We start from the raw sequence: 19,554 nt of genomic DNA, 5'->3' as shown, positions 1-19,554 counted from the left end.
CCTGGAATCATTCTTGCAGCTATCTTCCTTCTTTCTTGCTCCCTTCAGGCCGACTGAACCAAGCTAACTCCTCCGGAAGAGACTCCAAGGTACCTGGTGCCCGAAGCACTCAGAATCTGCCTGGTGGGGGCCCTGCCAGCCATTCAAACCCCCGCTCCCTCAGCAGTGGCCACCTGCAAGGCAAACCCTGGAAGTAAAGACTTTGTCTCACTTAGGCAAATAAATGTTTTTCCTCTTTTTGGAACCCCTGAGCATTTCCCAAGTTGGGTCATTTCCAGAAACTTCTGCAGAGGGAAAGACCATGACATACGTATGGGATAGGCCCTCTTCCCTCTCCCTATCTCCAGTTCCTCTCCCCTTGGGAGGCCACCTTGGGAAGAATTTTGATGGGTGACCACAAAAACCAGAGGCGTGACAGGCTCTAGTGTCCTCCCTGTTGTTTACAGCGTATTTAAGTCTTGTGAAACTGTATAGGAAAAAAGGATCTAAGTTTTTAGTTTTTTTGTTGTTGTTTTTTTTTAAATAAGGTTCAGCTTGTTGGGTATCTCTTCATTGTTTTGTAAATACTTCAGTCACATCTGCCCGTGTGCCCCTCCTGACCGCCTTTTCGTTTGCTATTCTTGACTTCATGAAGGCTTCTCTTTGCAGTCTTGGTGTGAGAAGCTGTTTCCAGGGGTGCAGATGAGCCTTAGGTTCCAGCCGCCTGCAGGCCCCACCCCAATGGACTCACTCAGCAAGAAGCTCTCTGCCCAGCATACTGCAGGCCCTATTTTGAGTATGGAAGCCAGTGCCTGTGTGCATCACTCAAATTGAAGATGAGGAGAGTAGCTGTACACTCACTGAATGCTCCCCCTTATTAGATATTTTCCTGGAGCCAGAAAGGTGTGCATGTGGGTGTCTTCGCACGGGGGAGGAGGGCCTCTCATGGGAAAGCCCTGGCCACCACACCCTTGAAGCCCACCAAAGCGGCCCTCACTTGTGGTCAGTATATCAGTTTTAATGCCTATTGCCCAACTTCAGTCCATCCGTGTTAGATGGATAGAAATTATGGCCGCTTGAAAATACCAGCTTTGGTTGGACAACTGTGGACACACAGGTGAAGAGAACTCCGAAGCCCTTTCTCAGGGCTGACAGCCTTGTAAGCCCTTGCTTAGAAATACAGTGTTAGTCTAATTGAGTAATCAGTGCAATTTCCTGCTTACTTTTCATTCTCATGGCTGAACTGTGATTAGGAAGTTGTGATTATAGATTCTGGTTTTGGCCGGAATTTTGAATCAGCATTAATTGAATTGCTAAATGACTGACATTCATTCCATTTAATTGGGGGAACAAAAGGCCTCAGGTAAGGATGAGAAACTCTGAAATCAGATGGAAAAGAGCCATGTTAATTTTTATGGTCTGTGATCGTAGCTGTGATAAGGGACTGAGGAATAAATTGTGCTCTTTGTCATGGCAACCAGCTTCCGAAAAGCCAGCTGAAAATTGCCTGTCCTGCTGGTAACTGCTACAGGGTAAGATTTGCCTTAACAGTACTATTTTCTCGCCACAAAAAAAACAAAAGAAATGCACCACAGTATTTCTAGCATGGGGGCTGTGTTTGTATGAGAAATAAACGTAATAAATATCTCATAAAGACATATGGAAAAATAACTTTCAGATTCAACCCAGTTCTGTTTTAGAGTGTGTTTATTCTTCTCTACTTGATTTCCAAAGTGCAACATTTTCCAATGCTTTAGAAATCAAACAAACCAGGAACATTGTTCAGATGTCAAGCCGTGCCCAATTTTCCACAAGATTCAAGAATCTTGTATAAAATTCAGCCAACGTACACATAGCTTTAATGAGGAGTCTGTCATGTTTCCCCATAAATTTATTGCCTGAGAACTTAGTTCAGGCTTTGCTAATGCCAAAATGCTCTGGCTTTGTATTTTCTTTACAGCGTAGATAGAAAAATGCACATTTTTTCCACACTCAACTTTCCCCTAGCATGGACAAGACTTTCAGCCATTTTTGCCACATATACATTTTTAAGGAAAAAATATTTTTCTCTGTAACAAAGTTCTGGTTATGCCGTTTTAAAGGTGACTTGTCAGGAGTTGAGACTTCCCTGCCGCATTCTATTTTGAAAGTAAATGGTCTCCCCATTAACATCAGAATGTTCCGATTCTGCATTCCCATCGTCAACTTTGGAGTGTTAGAAACCACTGTATATAAGTGGAAAGCCAGGTCAGCCAGACCTATTAGAATTGGTGTGCACTCACCTGAGAGATCTGGCAGGTTGAATATATTTGTGTGTATTTCTCCATAGTGCTTGCTTTGCCCTGTTGGTAAGGATTTTAAATAACCATGCTGAAAAGAGTTGTTCTAATTCTGCACTTTGCATGTTAAATGTTAATATCAAACATTCTTTATGTGCTCGAGGTATTGCTTTTTACATTCTACTTTACCAGTTTCTTCATTAGATTAATTGACATGTATTATTTAAATGACCAGTGATGCTTTGTGCAATTATGAATGTTGAAGATTAAAGTACATAGTTACTAATTTGTCGTTTGCTATGAATACGCTGAAAACTGCCAACTTCTCTCTTCTTTTCTGTCGAGATGATTTGGGGAGCCACAGGAGACTGGTGTGATTTTTGCTGCATCTCCTAGAAAAGCATTTTTTTTTTTTTTTTAAATAAATGAATCAGGAAATCAGTCCAATTAGGGCAGGGGGCCTCAGCTCTCCAGTCAGAAAGCCTGGATTTCTTTTCCTGCTCAGGCTGGGATTGAAGCCACCTTCAACAACTGGATCGTGGCTTCCTGCCAGCGTCTCGGGTTGACTAGCTGCCCTTGTCTGGGGCTTGTGAACCCTGAGACGGAAGGTGCTTCATCCGTGTACAGCTACAGCGCCACCTGAACAACAGTGATTGCCAAAGTTTAAATCATACCTTAAATGCTTTAAAGGGGTTTGTATTCAAGGAAGGGAGAAAAGAAGGAAAGAAGCAAGGAAATAGGAAGAAGGGAGGGCACAGAGAAAAAGAGAGGCAGAAAGTGAGGGAGAAAAGAGAAAGCTACATTACTTATTTGAGAACAAAAGGAACACCCTGGGCTGTAATAATGTCAGGCTCAATCTCTTGAAAAGTGTAGAATGATTTAAATGGCCTGCATTCATTTTATCTTTTTTTTCTTTTTTAAACCTTTAGTGGTTAGCCAGGACCAGCACAATCATATTGGGCTTGGTATAAATCCGAATGAAAAGAGCACAAATAACATTCATTAGTTGCTCAGGGATTTTTCCTGTGGTGCTATTTAAATTATACAAAAATTCTTAAGACTTTAGGCTACTCGACCAAGAAAACAGAACAAAACAAAGACCGTGTTTTCTCTAATTCCCTTGTGGAATGTAAGTGAAATCAGAGTCCTAGGCTAGGAAGAAGTACATAGGTAATTTTTCTTGTGTTGGTTTTGGTTTCTGTCATGTTGTTTATTGGCTATAGATTCTGTCTTTTATGTTATCTGACTTTTTTAGAGCAAATAATTAGTTTCTGTCCACCTAGATTTAAATCCATGACCACCTTCTTGCTCTACTCTGAAGATAATCATTAAGAACCTTTCTTTCCCCAGTTCCAAAACGTTCTGTGTCTTTAATGTGTGTTTATTTTCTTCCCAATTCTTTCAAAAATTTAACTCCCACGATACTTCCCCCCCCCCACCCCCCAGGAAGCACCAGAAACGTGTATAATTATAATTCACCAGTTTAATGATGTGAGCATGTTGAGTACTTACATGCAGGTCCATTAATTTTTCACTAACAAATATTTTTTCATGCAAAAGCAATAAATAACATTGTGCTTCCAAAATGTTCAGAATACATTTGGGTAGCAATACTTTCCTAGACTTACAACAATTACTGAAAGTATTCTTACGACATCTTTAAATGGATACACAGGTCAGTTACAACATACAAAATGTAATGGTGGAAATTTGTCGGTCTTGAATTCAGGCAGAACAGGATTCAGTGCATGATTTTATGTGTTTTCGAAACTGTATCTGTCACATTGTGATCCCCTGATGGCCCCCCTGTCTGTTGCTGATCCTCTTTGTTCTGTGCAGAAGCAAATTCTCACCTGTGTAACGTCCTGAGGCACCTGGTAAAATGTGAGGGGAAGAGAGGCCACTTCTCAAATGCTGTGGACGGATGGCTGCATCTTTTAAAGGATATCAGTATGTCTTCCTGTTGCAATTATTTTGACTATAAGCTCCCAGAGGGTGAAAATCACCAACCCTATGACAGTGGCCCTTAATAAGTGTTCATGAATAAATGAATCGGACCTGTCAAGATTGAAGTCTGGATGTGATGCCCACTGTGGGGGCCACTCAGTGCTAGTCTGTCATTCTGCAGACCCAGAAAGCTCATTATCTTCTGTCCCCCTTGTGTATCCTGCCTTTGCAGGCGAGGCATTCAAAACCCTGAGGTTTTTAGATCTCCCTCTACAGGAAGTACCTAGAGAGCTGTTGGGGGTGTTATTACCCTGTCTCTGCCAGGCTTAAAGTAATCTCCAGAATTCAGCACGCACAGGCCATACACCACCCCCATCCAAGAGTGGGTTATTTTTCTCTTCTGTTTCAAATCTTGAAGATTTCCAGAAAATAATAATACTAGCCAATGTTTGTGGAGAGCTTACTTTGCTCCTAGATTCTTTATTATATGTTTTGACTCATTTAATTTCCACAACAGTCTGATGAGTCAGGCACCCCCATTTTCAGATGAGGAGACTGAGGTTCGGGTAGAAATTAAGTGATTCAGGTTTGCCTTCAGTCTCTGAGCTAAGAGGTTGAAAAGCCAGGAGCCAGCCTGAGAACTGTGATTCCAGAGAGTGTTCTTTCAGCCACTCCGCGCTGTGCTTCTCACTCTGGGTGGGCACAGCCGTTTTCTCCCTTGGTCATGCCTCTAATTTACTGTGAAAATGAACCTTTCCCTTGGCTATTGGCTTCCTTTCCCTCCTAGTCACCCAAGATTCTTTTGAAAACTTTCCTCCGCTTGCCTGCACAAAAGGCGATGGAAATTCAGGAACTGAAATATCTGCTCCAGGGAATACGTATTTCCACATTGCCACTGTCTGTGTCTGGTGTCCTGTCTTGAAGACAGGTGCTCCAGGGTTTCCGAGGTTTATTTTGTCTGTTAATGGACACCTTGCAAAGTACCACTTAAGGAATGAGAATTACAAACTTCTAATTATATTGTAGGAGAAAAAAAGTAGGTTGTTTTCCTGATAGGCCGAGCTATTCATTCAATAAACCATATTGATATGATTTGTGCCTGACCTTTTCTTTCCTTTGTGGTGATGTTTCTGATTTCCGCTGAAACATAAGTTGCGTGAATTGGGGATGGCCATAGGCCTGAGTTCCCGGGGGAAGCAGAGGCAGACCTCCTTGCTCCAGTCCTTGTCAGCAGAGCCCTTATTCTACTGCCGTCTTCTAAAAATGTAGCTGATACCACTACTGTGGTTAAGCAGAAGACTTTCAATTTTCTCCTTTTAGTTTGGCAATAAACATTTGGCAATCAATCCCAGTCCCTGAGGTTGTTGGATGATGCTCAGTGTTAGAGTTGCCAAATTAATGCAGATCCTGAAAGCTTTGGGGAAGAATTCATTACCCTTTGACAGTTCTTTAGATTTGACGATGCATGCTCTGTGCTTTTCTGAGAGCTTCTCCTTGATTTGGCCAATTTGGATGTTACAGTTGGTCATATCAGCTTCATCTGAGTAGCATCTGGGTCTTAGTGTGTTCACAGAATGATGTTGCTGTAGTTCTTAAAGCAAGAGTCCCTGTGCATCTTCAAATCCACCTCGACCCACTTGCCCTTGCAAAACAATTGCCAGGATGATGAATAACCCTGCACTGGATGAAGGACCAGTGAGGTCATATCTGGATTGTATTCAATGACATTCCCATTTTAACTTTAGGCCAAAGACAGAAAGCTAGCCATGCATATCTGAGTGTTAATTCAAGAGACTACCCTAAGGATTCTCATGGACCATCAATAATGGGCCCACAGGCCATTAGAGAACCATATGTAATGGTCTAAGTAAAAAGTAAAATGAGTTCATTTGAAAATAAAAGACTTTCAAAGGCCCTGGTGAATAGGCATTAGCATAATCAATTCCCAAGATTGCTACAAGAACTGAATGTCAGCAGGAAGGGCTTTTGAGCAGGAAGCTACAATAAGGTGTAGGATGGGGAATGGCCCCCAACTGCATGAGCTGAGTAATCTCTTCCTCTGGTAGAAACACTGCTGCTTCCAGCTGTATCTTGGAGTGTACATTTTTCTCAAGATAAGACAAACAGCAGCGTTCTGGGCCAGATGATGAAATATGATACCAGAGCAGAAAAAAATGAGTTTAGACAAATTAAAAGAATCTGAGCAAAAACTAAGATGGCCAGTTAGCTGTTTGATGTTGATAATAAACCGATGTTAGGTAACTTTACACACAGGTTATCTACTGTGTTTGAAATAGCTCCCTTCGCTCCCTGCCCATTATAAAAGCTGATCATAAAAGCTCATTGCAAGAAATGCTGAGAAGCATAAAAAGGAAAACTACCACCACCACTACCCAGGTTAGTCATAATTATTATTGGGGGTATCTCCTTCCAGGAAGAGAGAGAGAGCATGTGTGTGCGTGTGTGTGTGTGTTTGTCTTTTAAACAAGATGGGGTCTGGACTCAATATTTTGTATCCAGCTTCTTTTTTAAAGTAACTATTGTATAAATCACATACCATTAAATTCACCCATTTTAAGTGTACAATTCAATGATGATGAGTAAGTTTGCAGAATTGTGCAACCATCACCACAATCGTTTTATAACGTTTCCATCTTATAGCCAGTTTCTATCACTTAGTATGTTGTGAACATTTTTCCATGTCAACACAGCCCTTAATGGTTTCATGTTGTTCCAGTGTGTGGATGTGTCAGATCAGCATCAAGACTGGTAATTATCTAGGTTCATTTTATTTTTTACTTTTCCAATCTTGTACATACATATTTTTGAACCCATCCAAATATTTTTGTAAATTCTTCCATGTGGGTTTTCTGGGTCAAAGACACAATACATTTACTATTTTGATTTATATTGCCAAATTTGCCCTCCGGGAAGGTGGTGCCCATGTCTACGCCACCAGCACTGCATGTTAACGTGGGAATCGTCAGTCTTTTTATTCTCTGCCAATCTGATGAGAGAAAAATATCTTCATTTCTCCTTAACTAACAAGAAATCACTTAGAGGATCAGTATCTTTCATACATGTATTGATTTGTTTGTGTTTCTTCTTAGTGGAATTGCCTATTTTTCTTTTGAAATGTTAGTCTTTTTTTTAAAACCCCTTTTATGATTTTAACTCCTTAAAGTTATTAATACTTATTTTCATATCAATACTTTTATTTTTAAGTTGCAGTATTTTCCAAAATTGTCTTTTAGGGTATTAACACATTTTGATATCAATACCTTCATTTTTAAGTTGCAGTCTTTTCCAAAATTCTTTTAGCTTTATGTTTTTACTTAGGAATTTTAAGTGTTTTCACCCATAGATTTGTAAAAATATGTATCTACAAACAAAATGTAAATCTCTTCCCACACCTGAAAGTACAAAAAAAAAAAAAAAACTTTCATGTCTCCATTTAACAAGCATTTATTATTTTTTAATATATTTCAGTTTATTTATTTATTTATTTATTTAGACAGAGTCTCCCTCTGTCACCCTGGCTGGAGTGCAGTGGAGCAATCTTGGCTCACTGCAACCTCCACCTCCTGGTTTCAAGCAATTCTCATGCTTCAGCCTCCCAAGCAGCTGGGATTACAGGCATGCACCACCACCCGGCTAATTTCTGTATTTTTAGTAGAGACAGGGTTTCGCCATACTGGCCAGGCTAATCTCAAATTCCTGACTTCAAGCGATCCGCCCACCTCGGCCTCCCAAAGTGCTGGGATTACAGGCATGAGCCACCACACCCAGCCTAAAATTGTTTTTTTATGGAGACTGGGTCTCGCTGTGTTGTCCAGGCTGGTCTTGAAATCCTGAGCTCAAGCAATCCTCCCACCTCAGCCTCCCAGAGTATTGATATTACAGGCGTGAGCCACTGTACCTGGCCAAGCATTTATTATTATTGATATTAATATCAATACTATTACTATGTGCTGTGCACTTGGCCAAGCAGTGGGGGTTAAATGGTGAACAAAATAAAGCAATCCTTGCCCTTGTGCAATTTACATTCATTCCTTGACTTCAGCTTTCTTAAGACTTACTTGCTCAACTCTGGGAATTCAAAATAACTTGTGCAGGGTATTTTCAGCAAGCCTACAACATACAGATCATAACATTTATGAATTCACTAATAAAAGTAGACAGCATTCACTCAACAGGTATCTATTGGGCATCTATGTGTCAGGTACTGTTAATGCTACTGGGGGTTGAATGCCAAACAAGGTGGTTCCTGCTGTCAGGAAGCACAGTTTATTTTAAATTAAGCAATTCTACCATCAAAGTCTAGTGATCCAGTTTTATAAAATGATAAATTGTCATACTAACTTAATATTTCTTCTTTTATCAGTCTTCATTAAACAAACGATGATCAGCTTCCTACTCACCCAAACTAAGCAGTTAAAATGGGTTTTGAAAAGAGAGTTATAATCTCTTGATAAACAGATTGAAGGGAAGCATTTTCTAAAAGATAACTTGAAGAGGGTGTTGTCAAATCTTTTAGGTCATCTTTCTGTAAAGACTGAAATACCATTTTACCTTGTCTCATAAACTTAAGTGCTTATAAATTTATGTAAACAATATAATGTAACAATGTAACAAATATATACAAAATGTAACAACACATACATAGAGCCTCATTCTTTTTTTTTTTTTTTTTTTTTTAGAGACAGGCAGGGTCTCACTTTGTTGTCCAGGTTGGAGTGCAGTGGTGCCATCATGGCTCAGTGCAACTGCAAACTTCTGGGCTCAAGGGTTCTTCCCACCTCAGCTTCCCAAGTGGCTGGGACTATAGGTGCATGCCACCACACCCAGCTAATTTTTTATTTTTTGTAGAGATGGAGGGGTTTCGCTATGTTGCCCAGGCTGGTCTCAAACTCCTGGGGTCAAGCAATCTCCCTGCCTCAGCCTCCCAAAATGCTGGGATTACAGGTGTGAGTCACTGTGCCCAGCCCTCATTCTTTTTATTTTTAGAATGTTGATAGCAAAAACAATATTAAATAAAAGTCCGAGATGAAAATTCCATCCATGTTCCTTTTTTTTTTTTTAAAAAAAAGGCATTTTTGACCTTCATGCCACCATTTTATGTGGAAAAGACGCAAGTCAACAGAGCTGGGTGCTTCTTGAAACCTGGCCTGGCTGCTAGAGGGAGAAGCTGCCGCCCTCACCCCAGCCCCAGTCCACTCACTTTCCCGGCAGTCTGTGGGAGAACCCCCTGCTCTACATTCACGTCTGAAACTATATGGAAGAAACAATATGGAGAATCTTTTTTTTTCTTTCTTTTTTTTTTTTTTTTTTTGAGGTGGACAACAACTTTCATGTCTCCATTTCACAAGCATTTATTATTTTTAAATATAATTAAATTTTCTTTTTGAGATGGAGTCTCCCTCTGTCACCCAGGCTTCATTCAGTACAGTGGCGCGATCTCAGCTCACTGCAGCCTCCACCTCCTGGATTCAAGGGATTCTCCTGCTCAGTCTCCTGAGTAGCTGGGATTACAGATATACCCCACCATGCCTGGCTAATTTTTTGTATTTTTGGTAGAGACGGGGGTTCACCATGTTGGCCAGGCTGGTCTTGAACTCCTGACCTCGTGATCTGCCCACCTCAGCCTCCCAAAGTGCTGGGATTACAGGCGTGAGCCACCGCGGCCAGCCCAAAAGGGAGATTCTTGCTTTGAAACAAGTTGGGATATCCTATGTAGTTGTGCTAGCTGCTAATTGTAATATCACATGCATCAGGATCGCCAAGCTGAAGAAGGGAAGCTAAATCCTGGGAGCCGTGGGCTCAACAGGAGAATGGGAAGGGGTGGGGTGGATGGAAACATGAGGGAGCAGAACTGCATACCGAAGACACTGGGAAGGATGTGGCAAATGAAAAGTGGATGACTTCTATCCCTAAAGGCAAAATCTTCAGAATATATAATTAATTTATACAGTTAATAAAATACCTTGGCCAAATGCGATGACTCAGACCTGTAATCCCAAGACTTTGGGAGGCCAAAGGAGGAGGATTGCTTGAGCCCTGGAGTTCAAGACCAGCCTGGGCAACATGGCAAAACCCCGTCTCTACCAAAAAAATTTAAAAATTTAAAATGTCTTGGCATTGGCCTTTGGATTGGTTCTTTATCTTCAGTTAATGATTTTATTTAACCCAATTGTTTTCTTCCAATGTGATTCAGGAATGGAAGATGATATTTTGTTCTTTAGTAATCGGTTTTACTTGACTGCGACATCTATTTTGGACAGCAGTGGCCACCTGGATTATTATATTTCATCTTCCAGGTTGTTGCTTTTATAGATGAATGGACACAGCTAGCTAGACCTTTGTACACACTGAATTCCACGCCACTGTGGGGTGCCAGGCATTTGGTTAGCAGCTGTGGCTGCTGCTTGCTACTAAGGTATGAACAAATCATCCCACTGGTGAGCTGAACTCAGGGTGGTCTAATTAAAACAGACGCCACTTGGATACGACTTCACAGGACGTTGGAATGCAGGGGAATGTAGGGGTCATCTAGCCCAACCACCCACACATTTCCAGTGAGGCCTGCAGGAACTAAATCACTTTTGCCCCAGCTTGAAGAGGCAGACATGCCACATGCATTCCACATGCAAGCCCCAGGATTCTGTTCCTGGTACACTCAAACTTTATTTGGTTGCCTGAGTGGGGCCAGAGAGGAGGACAAGGAGGGTGTCAAAGGATCAGCTCAGTAGGGGTGATTCAGGGTGTGCTCCATGATGGTCAGAAGCGCCAGCCACGTCTCCTGGGCCGTGGGGATGATCTGGGAGGCTGGCAGTAGGAAGCCGTAGTTCCCAGTGTCCCGGAGCTCAAAGGTGAAGGAGTACTTGATGCCCTGGTTGTAGGTCCAGTCAATACTGCTTCCACTGGCTTGATCTGGGGCAGGAGTAAAACAGGAGAGAAAGGGTCAATCACTTTGGGAACATTTACATGGGTTGGGTTAACGATCCAACACTGTCCAAAGCTCTGTGCCTTGTGCAATGCTGAGTGGAGTCAGTGTCTACTAAGGTCTGCTGTTGACCAAGCAGCCTCACTTCCAAGAAACTCCCACTAAAAAATCTAAGCCAAGAGGTCCAAAGAGGAGACCAGCAATGGTTCCCCTATTCACTGGTTCACTGGGGGATGCAAGGAAGTCTCTGCAATTGCATAAGCCCCTCTGAAAACAGCCTCTGTCCAACAACCACTTCGGTGAAGCCCCTAAATATACCTGAGTTCCCTGCTTGGGTAACCAGGATTTGTTCCCCTGGGATGCTGGTCTGCAAGGGGGAAAGTGCAAAGAGCCAGAGTCAAAGCAAAAGCCACTTGTCTTTCTTTTAGGAGGAAACTTTGCCCGGGAAACTAATTAACAGCGGGTAATGAAGCCACTTTTGAATTGGCCCGGGAGAGAGCAGTAGGCTGCATATCAGAATTTAACTTGACAAGGTTGAATGAAGCAAAACCTTGACTCAGAGTTGAATCAGTTTCCAAAGAAGGCCTGGAGTCCAAAAGTGAGGTCAACCTTGGATAAGATTGTGACCTGCTTGTCCACCAAAACCTAGGCACTCTGGCAGGAAGGGTGTGAGGTGTGTACACAGCTCATCCCCGTCAGCCCTCTACCCAGTTTCGACCTTCAGGTACTTGGAGGCAGGCACACCAGTCTTGTTGTTCCAGCAACATCCCTGACCAGATCACAGTGTAGAGCCTTTGCTCTAGAATGTTCCTCTGCCTGGAAGGCTCTTCCTAGCTGGGTAGCCTCCTGGCTGCCATATCCTCCACCCATTTCCTTCAATATTTGCCCAAATGTCACTCTCTCAAAGAGGCCTGCCCTTCAACCCACCTGCTCCACCTCCACCCCAGTGTTTCTGATTCACCTCACCTGGTCTAGTTTTAGTTTTCCTCCCCAGCATTTGTCACCTCACATACTGTATCATTTACTTATTTATGTTCATTGTCAGTCTCCCTGGCTAGAAAGTTCCCTGATCTTTGCTTATTTCATTCATAGCTATATCCCAAGTGCATGAAACAGGGCCTGGTGCATAGTAGGTGTTCAATTAACATTTGTTGAGTTAATTCCATTTTGATTCAGTAATGCTTCTCTCAGGGGCAGTGCATGAATAAATAAGTGAGGAATAAATCAGGCCTATTCTCTAACTGAGGGGCACTGGAGGAGAAGTGTTTTTTTTGTTGGTGGTGGTGGTGGTGTGTTTTGTTTTGTTTTGAGATGGAGTCTCGCTCTGTAGCCCAGGCTGGAGTGCAGTGGTGTGCTCTCAGCTCACTGCAACCTCCGCCTCCCGGGTTCAAGCAATTCTTGTGCCTCAGCCTCCTGAGTAGCTGGGACTACAGGCGCCTGCCACCACGCCTGGCTAATTTTTTGTAGTTTTAATAGAGACAGGGTTTCACCGTGTTAGCCAGGATGGCCTCAATCTCCTGACCTCATGATCCGCCCGCCTCGGCCTCCCAAAGTGCTGGGATTACAGGCGTGAGCCACCGCACCCTGCCCCCGAGAAGTGTTTTTTTAAGTTGAATTTCCTGGTGATCTGCAGATCCCAGCAGGACTTTCCACCCCATCCAATCAAAAAACTAGACTTGGCCCCAACACAAGAGGACAAGAGCTGTCAGAGGAATTCACATTTGTCTGAAAGTATCAAAGGGAGCAGAGTTCATGTCCGGAAAAGGACTGCCCACCCCTCAGAACAGCCCTCGCCAGCAGTTGGCAGATCTGGGTGCCCTTGGCTACTTCCTTCCATGAGGGATACTCCTGTGGTCAGGGAGAGCCAGCAGATGTTCCTCACCGGCCCACCAAGAGAGACCACATAGCCACTTACAAATTGCCTTGATGATGCTGCCATACTTGAAGTTGGTTCCGTAGAGAGAGGCCAGGGCTTTCACAGCAGCCTTGGAAAGCTGATCCTGGACAAAACACCAAACAAGGCCACCTGTCACGGCCAGGCTCCTGGAACAGCATGGCCAGGGTAGTCTGGGGGCTGGCAGGGGAGCCTAGGAGAAGCACCCTGCAGACGGGGGCCTCTCGCAGGGAGCACAGAGCCTGCTTAGCCTGCAAGCTCAGCCCGGGAGCCTGTCAGCACAGTTTTCTGGCCCTTCAGTGTGTCCAGCTGGCCTTCTCTGCCCTTCAGTCACATGTACCTCCACATGTGGTGCCTAAGATCGAAGTCTAGCCCTGCCCCTTGCTCTGTCACATGACAGAAGTGACTCCATCACCTCTGTGCCTCGATTTCTCAGAAAAAAATGGTAGTCCACCCTGCTGGTCTTCCCAAGCCATCAGGGTCTGCGGGAGGAAGAGGTGTCAGGCACTCTGGAGGTATCTGTGCCTTACGCAGGTCTAACTGGGGAAAGCCCAGGCCTGTCCGAAGCCACCTTGGGGACGAGGGACCATGCCGAGGTCAGTGCCTACCAGCTCATCCTGGTCAGGGGCTGGTTCTGTTTTGTAGCCATAGGGATACAGGAGGAGCTGGGAGTAGCTGTGGAGGGAGATGAAGGCCTTGATGTTCCCATGGTCCTTCACAAAGTCCACGATGGACTTGACCTCCACTTCAGAATTGGCAAACTTGCCACGGTAAGTCTGTGAGCAGGGGTTGCTGCTGGCTCCAGCCACTGTGGGGGGACAGAGGGCATGGTGGTGTGGCTCCTCCAGTTTCTGTGGCTTCTGGAATCCAGTTCTTTGCATGGAGTTGGGGGTGAGGTGGGTACAAAAGGGCTCACTCCCACCCCTGGATTCAGGAAAGCCCAGAGGCCTTCTATAACCTGGGGGTGCTGCCCTCCCAGCCTGGTTTGGGCAGAGCTGATGGACACGCCCAGGGAGGGAAGACGGGCTCCTCAGTGGAGACTAGTTCTCACAGAGACGTGGCCAAGGAGGGAGGACTTCAGGTTAAGCTAGAAGCCCCCTAGATAGGATTTCAGACCTTAGTCCATTTGCAAGGAACTTGCCTTTTACAGACAAGTAACAACCAACTCTCAGAGCACAGCCTCCATCCCCAAGAGCCCTCAGAGGCAAAGCTGCCACCCCCCAACCTCCCCTCACTGCAGGGGCAGGAGAGAGGCGGGAGCAAGAGCAGTGGTGAGGAGCCATTCCAGGCCGTCCCATCCTTGTTCCCAAGACACTCTGGGCCTTACACCCAAAGCCAGCATCCCAGTTCCTGTTGGGGTCCACGCCAACACAGAGGGAGCCTGCTGTGAGGGACCGAGTCTTGCGCCACATGCGATCCTGAGGAAGAAAACAGGATCAGCCACCCCGAGGCATGTGTGGCGCTCGTCACAGTGCGGGTGGGGGTGGTTCAGAGGCTGCAGAGAGCAGAGTGGACTCGGGAGAGGGTTCCCTGGAGGTGGAAGCCCTCAACACTAGTGCTCTGATAGGGAGCTGAGCTACAGGCACAGCTTGGGATGGGATCCACTCCCAGCTGGTTGTCGGGGAGGAAGATCAGCAGAGGGGGCATCGCGTGAAGGAGAGTGGGGAAGGCCATAGGATGGCATTTGGCCAGAGGGTTCTATGTGGCCAAGAAGCCATGAGGTGTCCCCCGCCAAGATTGTGGCCCTGTGTCATTAGTCGGATGTTTTATTTGCCATAAAAACAGAAGTAGGACCAGGAAGTAAGGTCTGGGGCAGTGGGCCTCCACTGGGGGCAATCTTGACCCTCCCCTGAGATATTTTACAATAGCTGAAGACATTTTGGTTGTCACCACTGGAGAGGGGGCTCCAACTGGCACTGAATGGGTATAAGGTTAGGATGCTAGAAACACCTTGGATGCACAGGACAGCCCGAATGACAAAGAATCATTCACCCCAAATGCCAATCATGCCACAGTTGAGACACCCTCGGCTAGAGCACAGGTCTGATTGCTCCTCCCTTGACTTCTGGGGGTTGAGATCAGGTGTGAGCTACTTGTGCGGCTTAGAAGCCAGAGGCCCATCCTGCTTCCCCCAAGGACAGAAGAAGGCCGGTACCTTGCTGTGGGTGAAGGCAAAGCCATCAGGGTTGGTGACGATCTCCAGGAAGATGTCCAGGGTGTCGAGAATGGCGGTGAAAGCTGCATCCTGCCCATAGTCTTGAGTGATCTGGGGGGTTAGAGGGGCAGAGGGGCAGCGTAGGCTGGGCCAGGCATCTGCCAAGTCACAGCAATGGATACCTTCCCCCATGTCCTCTGTGGTCACTGCTTCTGGATGGGCAAAGGGAGGCCCAGGCTTCTGTGGGCCTTGGACACTAACGTCCCACCAGGTGAGAGCCCTTCTCACCTCCCCGACCTTACCTTCTTTGCAAACCAGACCCCACTGGCCTGAGTGACCCACTCCCGGGAATGGATGCCTGCGTCGATCCAGATGGCTGGACACTTACTGCCCCCCGTGCTGAACTGGAGAGGAAGCAGCGGAGTGATCAGAGAAAATTTCACAGCTGGGGCCTCATCTCGCTGCCCTGAAGGAGACCCCAATCAGGGCCAGAGACCACCTGCTCTCTGTGTATCTCAGGTAAAGGCTCTGCTTGTGGGGCCATCACTCAGATGGGTGTGGGGCTGGGGGCTGGACAGGGATCCCACAGAGCCTGGCCTCCTGCCCTCAGCCCAAGCTTGGGGTGAATATGACTTGGGGCCAGGCCCCTGGCCCTTCCGTTGTTCTGCTGCTCGGACAGTTCTCTGGGGGACATCACAAATAAAACACTTTCTCTGGGTCGGGCCATGGTGGCTCACACCTGAAATCCCAGCACTTTGGGAGGCTGAGGCGGGTAGATCACTTGAGCCCAGGAGTTTGAGACCAGCCAGGGCAACATGGCGAAACCCTGTCTCTACTAAAAATATAAAAATTATCGGCCAGGGGCAGTGGCTCATGCCTGTAATCCCAGCACTTTGGGAGGCTGAGGCAGGCGGATCACAAGGTCAGGAGATCGAGACCATCCTGGCTAATACTGTGAAACCCTGTCTCTGCTAAAAATACAAAAAATTAGCCAGACATGGTGGCAGGCACCTGGAATCCCAGCTACTTGGGAGGCTGAGGCAGGGGAATCGCTTGAACCCAGGAGGTGGAGGTTGTGGTGAGCAGAGATCGTGCCACTGTGCCACTGTGCCACTGTACTACAGCCTGGGTGACAGAGCGAGACTCCATCTCAAAAAAAAAAAAAAAAAAAACTATCCGGGCATGGTGGTGTGTGCTTGTAGCCTCAGTTACTCTGGAGGCTGAGGCAGGAGAACCGCATAAACCCAGGAGGCGGAGCTTGCAGTGAGCTGAGATCACACCACTGCACTCCAGCCTGGTGACACAGCGAGACTCTGTCTCAAGAAAACACTTTATCTGGACTACCCAGACTCCACAATACCTTCCACAATGTGACACTTGATGGAAACACTGGATCACCTAAGAGTTTGTGTATGGGCAGGGGTACACACGCGAAGACCAGGGTGGAGACTCAGGCCTTTCCAAATGTCTGCATGGGGAGTCCATCTAACAGCGTGTTCCCTGGGACCGTCATTTCTTCATGACAGCCCACGCCCATCACGGATGCCACGTGTGGGTCCATTCTCCCGTGTGTATGTCCACATGTGGATGTTACCTTCAGCACGTAAATGGGACGCCCTTCATAGGTATTGCCAATCTGGATCTTGCTGACAAGGTGTGGGTTTTCTGCTACCAGTAGGTCCAGGAAGTCATAGATCTGAGGTGGGAAAGAAGAGACGACTGGCCTTAATAGCTTCTGGGCACCCAGATGCTTCCCTTAGCAGCTCCACCATCCCAGACTGCTGTGAGCCCTGCAATGCAATGGAGCTACGACCACACAGGCCACATGGAAACAGAGCAGGTGCTGCGCACACCCAGGCTGGCCCTGGCCCTGCCCCTGCCCCATTCCTGCCAGCCATGATGAAGAGCTGGTTGCTGCGGGGAGCAGCCGCTAGGGGCGCCCTCACCTCCTCCAGGGTGTGGTAGGTGGTGTAGTTAAAGGTGTCGGTGGAGCGCGCTCGGGACCGGAAGGCGAACATCTGCTCCTGCTCCTCGTCCAGCAGCGACTGCACGTCCTCAATCATGGTGTCATAGCTGATGCCATTGGACTCCAGAAAGATCTTGACCGCCTGGATGCTGGGGAAGGGCACTCTGACGTCGATGGGGGAGCCAGGGTGGGCAGGGCCCCTCCAGAAGTCCAGCTGGGGAGGACAAGAGCCGGCACGGTCACAGCGGGCTGGGGGCAGCAGCCAGGACAGCAAGCAGGGACAGGGCTGGCCTGGGAGGAGCTGTTGGTGCCAGAAGTTCTCATATAATTGGGCGTGGGACAGGGATAATAGGGGCAGAGAAAGATGGGGAAACCCTGGGGACTGGAGAGTCCAGTGTAGTCAGGGAAATGGCCTAGGAGCAGAGTGAGAGGCCTTTGAGACAGTAAGGCAGAGGGAGGAACCGGAAAGGGGCCCGGCACATTGCCTAGGTGCTCAAGGGCAGCAAGACTCTGGAGCTGTGGGGTTGAAGTCGCTTCCTAACAGGGTCAATTCCACATCTCCTTGTTGGGTGGAGAGCGCTCAAGCACAGTTGGCCGCAGAGGCTGGTGGGGACCTGGGGTGGCCCCAGCTGATACCCTGGGGCCCCGGAGAGCCCTTTTCCCCTCTTCTGACCTGCAGATGCTCCAGGTCCTCCAGCTCCTTCACCTTCTGCACCTGGGCCTCATCGGCTGCAGAGATTCGGAGCACCTGATGCCTGGGCAGAGTGGGAGTGGGGAGTGAGCACCCAAGACCGCACCTGCCCTGGCCACGAGCACTCCCCAGGTGCAGGAGGGAGGCAGCAGCCCAGAATCCCTGCACTGGGCCTGGTCCTCTGGGCTGGGCAGGGGAAAGCACTGAGGATCTCAGCAAGGAGAGGCCTGGGCTCCCTAACCCCTTCTCTCCCCATCTTTAGAAACTTCTAGACACTGTTACTGTCTCGATCCCAGTTCGAACTATGTCTCTGTTCCAAGCCAGCCAGGCCTCCTACTTTCTCCTCTCCTGAAAACTCCTCCTCAGAGCTCAGATTTCTCCAGGGCTCAGGAGACTGTCTTGGGAGACACAACCTCTTCCCAACCCTGGTTCCTCATCTGCCAGCTGTCCCAGGTGGTGCCAGGCCATCCTCTCTGGCTGTGTTGCCATGTGTCTGTCTGTCTCCTCCACTGGTTGGAGGCTGAGTCCTCCCCATCACCCTCAGAGAGCACCCCCTCCTCTCCACATCCATACCCCACAAATTCCTCCTTGCCGAAGACAGCCCCCAGCAGGACACTCAACACCAGCAACCCCCGCATGCTGCCGCCGGGAGGGAAGGTCAGACTGAGGCCGAGTCGGCCCCCCAGCTTTTAAACCCTCCCAGTACCGAGGACTCCTGGCTGCTCCCAAGGGCTGTTCTCCCCCAGCACCTGGGTCCTGTCCCACGGGGAGGCTGGGGTGGGAGTTCTGAGCTCTGACACCCTCTCACTCTCCCTGATAAAGTGGCAGGGAACTGCGCAGCTGGAGAGATAAGCCAGAGCTCCACCCCCGACCATCTGGGGTCAGCAGGGCCTGAGGGTCAGCGGGGCCTGAGGGTCAGCGGGGGCTCGAGGCCTCCTGGAGTCCCAGCCAGGACTCTGCCTGCCCACACCCTAAAGCTGCGGTTCTGTTTGCCCACTGGGCAGCGGAGAAGGAGCCAGGACTCCAAGTGGTCGCTCCCGCTGGGGCCTCATTCTAGGCGTCTCCTTGTTGCATGCTCCTGAGTACCAGCCTTTCATTCCTGGGATCAAGCAAGCCAGGCCTCTGCCCTCTCGTCCCCATAGCGGCTTCGGGCAGGCCCAGGCTTTCCCCCATTAGACCTGTGTGAGGCACAGATACCTGCAGAGTGCCTGACACCTCCTCCTCCCACGGACCCTGATGGCTTGGAGAGACCAGCAGGGTGGACTAACCTTTTGCGTCTGTTTGGCCTCTCACCACGCCAGCTTTGCCCAGGCTGCCCTGACCCTGTGCAGGGCACATGCCCTTCTGTGGGACTTCCCAGCCCCCTCCTGCTGGCCTTAGGGTCCTGTGGGAGTCCAGCCCGGACAGCAGCAGGGGGGGCAGGAGCCCAGCCCTTGCCGGCATTTCCCTCCACCCCCACCGCTACAGGGCCCTGAGGTCAGGGTTGCCCTTGACAGGAACAGTAACCAGATGTCGTCTGAATAGCAAATGTGGCGGGGGGAGCCACCCAGACCCCTGTCGGGACTGCACAGTATCCAGGAGAAACCGGAACCCACACAGGGGAATTCACTGGGTTCTGGATGCTGATCTCACCCCAGAGACGTCTCCCACAAATCTACCCTCATCCACAGGGCCCCCAGGGCTTTCCTGGCACCATCTCG

General features: G+C 47.8%; 2 protein-coding genes across 5 annotated transcripts in view; one reads left to right on the top strand and one right to left on the bottom strand.

Annotated features, from left to right (window-relative positions):
• The window catches only part of CEP41 (centrosomal protein 41kDa), a 53,368-nt gene extending 48,071 nt beyond the window's left edge, over positions 1-5,297 (top strand). For 2 of the 4 annotated variants that reach the window (XM_011939611.1, XM_011939612.1), the window contains one exon: positions 49-5,297. In XM_011939611.1, coding sequence (XP_011795001.1) covers positions 49-197 — 149 coding nt within the window. In that variant the 3' untranslated portion in view covers positions 198-5,297. The remainder of the gene's footprint in view (positions 1-48) is intronic. The other 2 variants (XM_011939610.1, XM_011939609.1) reach the window with 1 other exon arrangement.
• A 5,553-nt stretch (positions 5,298-10,850) lies between these two features.
• CPA1 (carboxypeptidase A1 (pancreatic)) lies at positions 10,851-18,642 on the bottom strand. Its single transcript, XM_011939608.1, has 10 exons — positions 18,428-18,642; positions 17,837-17,918; positions 17,144-17,377; positions 16,792-16,893; positions 15,500-15,601; positions 15,198-15,308; positions 14,370-14,460; positions 13,651-13,850; positions 13,064-13,148; positions 10,851-11,135 (listed from the first exon to the last, which is right to left on the bottom strand). The coding sequence occupies exons 1-10, from the start codon at positions 18,490-18,492 to the stop codon at positions 10,948-10,950; spliced, it is 1,260 nt and encodes a 419-aa protein (XP_011794998.1). The 5' UTR covers positions 18,493-18,642; the 3' UTR covers positions 10,851-10,947.
• Positions 18,643-19,554: the final 912 nt, after the last annotated feature.

This window comes from Colobus angolensis, unplaced genomic scaffold (genome assembly GCF_000951035.1).
Source record: "Colobus angolensis palliatus isolate OR3802 unplaced genomic scaffold, Cang.pa_1.0 Scaffold182, whole genome shotgun sequence".
In the NCBI taxonomy this organism is placed as follows: domain Eukaryota; kingdom Metazoa; phylum Chordata; class Mammalia; order Primates; family Cercopithecidae; genus Colobus; species Colobus angolensis.
The sequence above is the reverse complement of the archived record's forward strand: the minus strand, read 5'-3'. Positions and strand labels throughout refer to the sequence as shown.

Coding starts and splice junctions, on each gene's coding strand:
- CPA1 (XM_011939608.1), bottom strand. CDS start 18,492: ATGCGGGGGTTGCTGGTGTTGAGTGTCCTGCTGGGGGCTGTCTTCGGC. Junction 17,378..17,836: donor AGGACCTGGAGCATCTGCAG/GTCAGAAGAGGG, acceptor TGTCCTCCCCAG/CTGGACTTCTGGAGGGGCCC. Junction 13,851..14,369: donor CTGGGATGCTGGCTTTGGGT/GTAAGGCCCAGA, acceptor GTCCCCCCACAG/TGGCTGGAGCCAGCAGCAAC.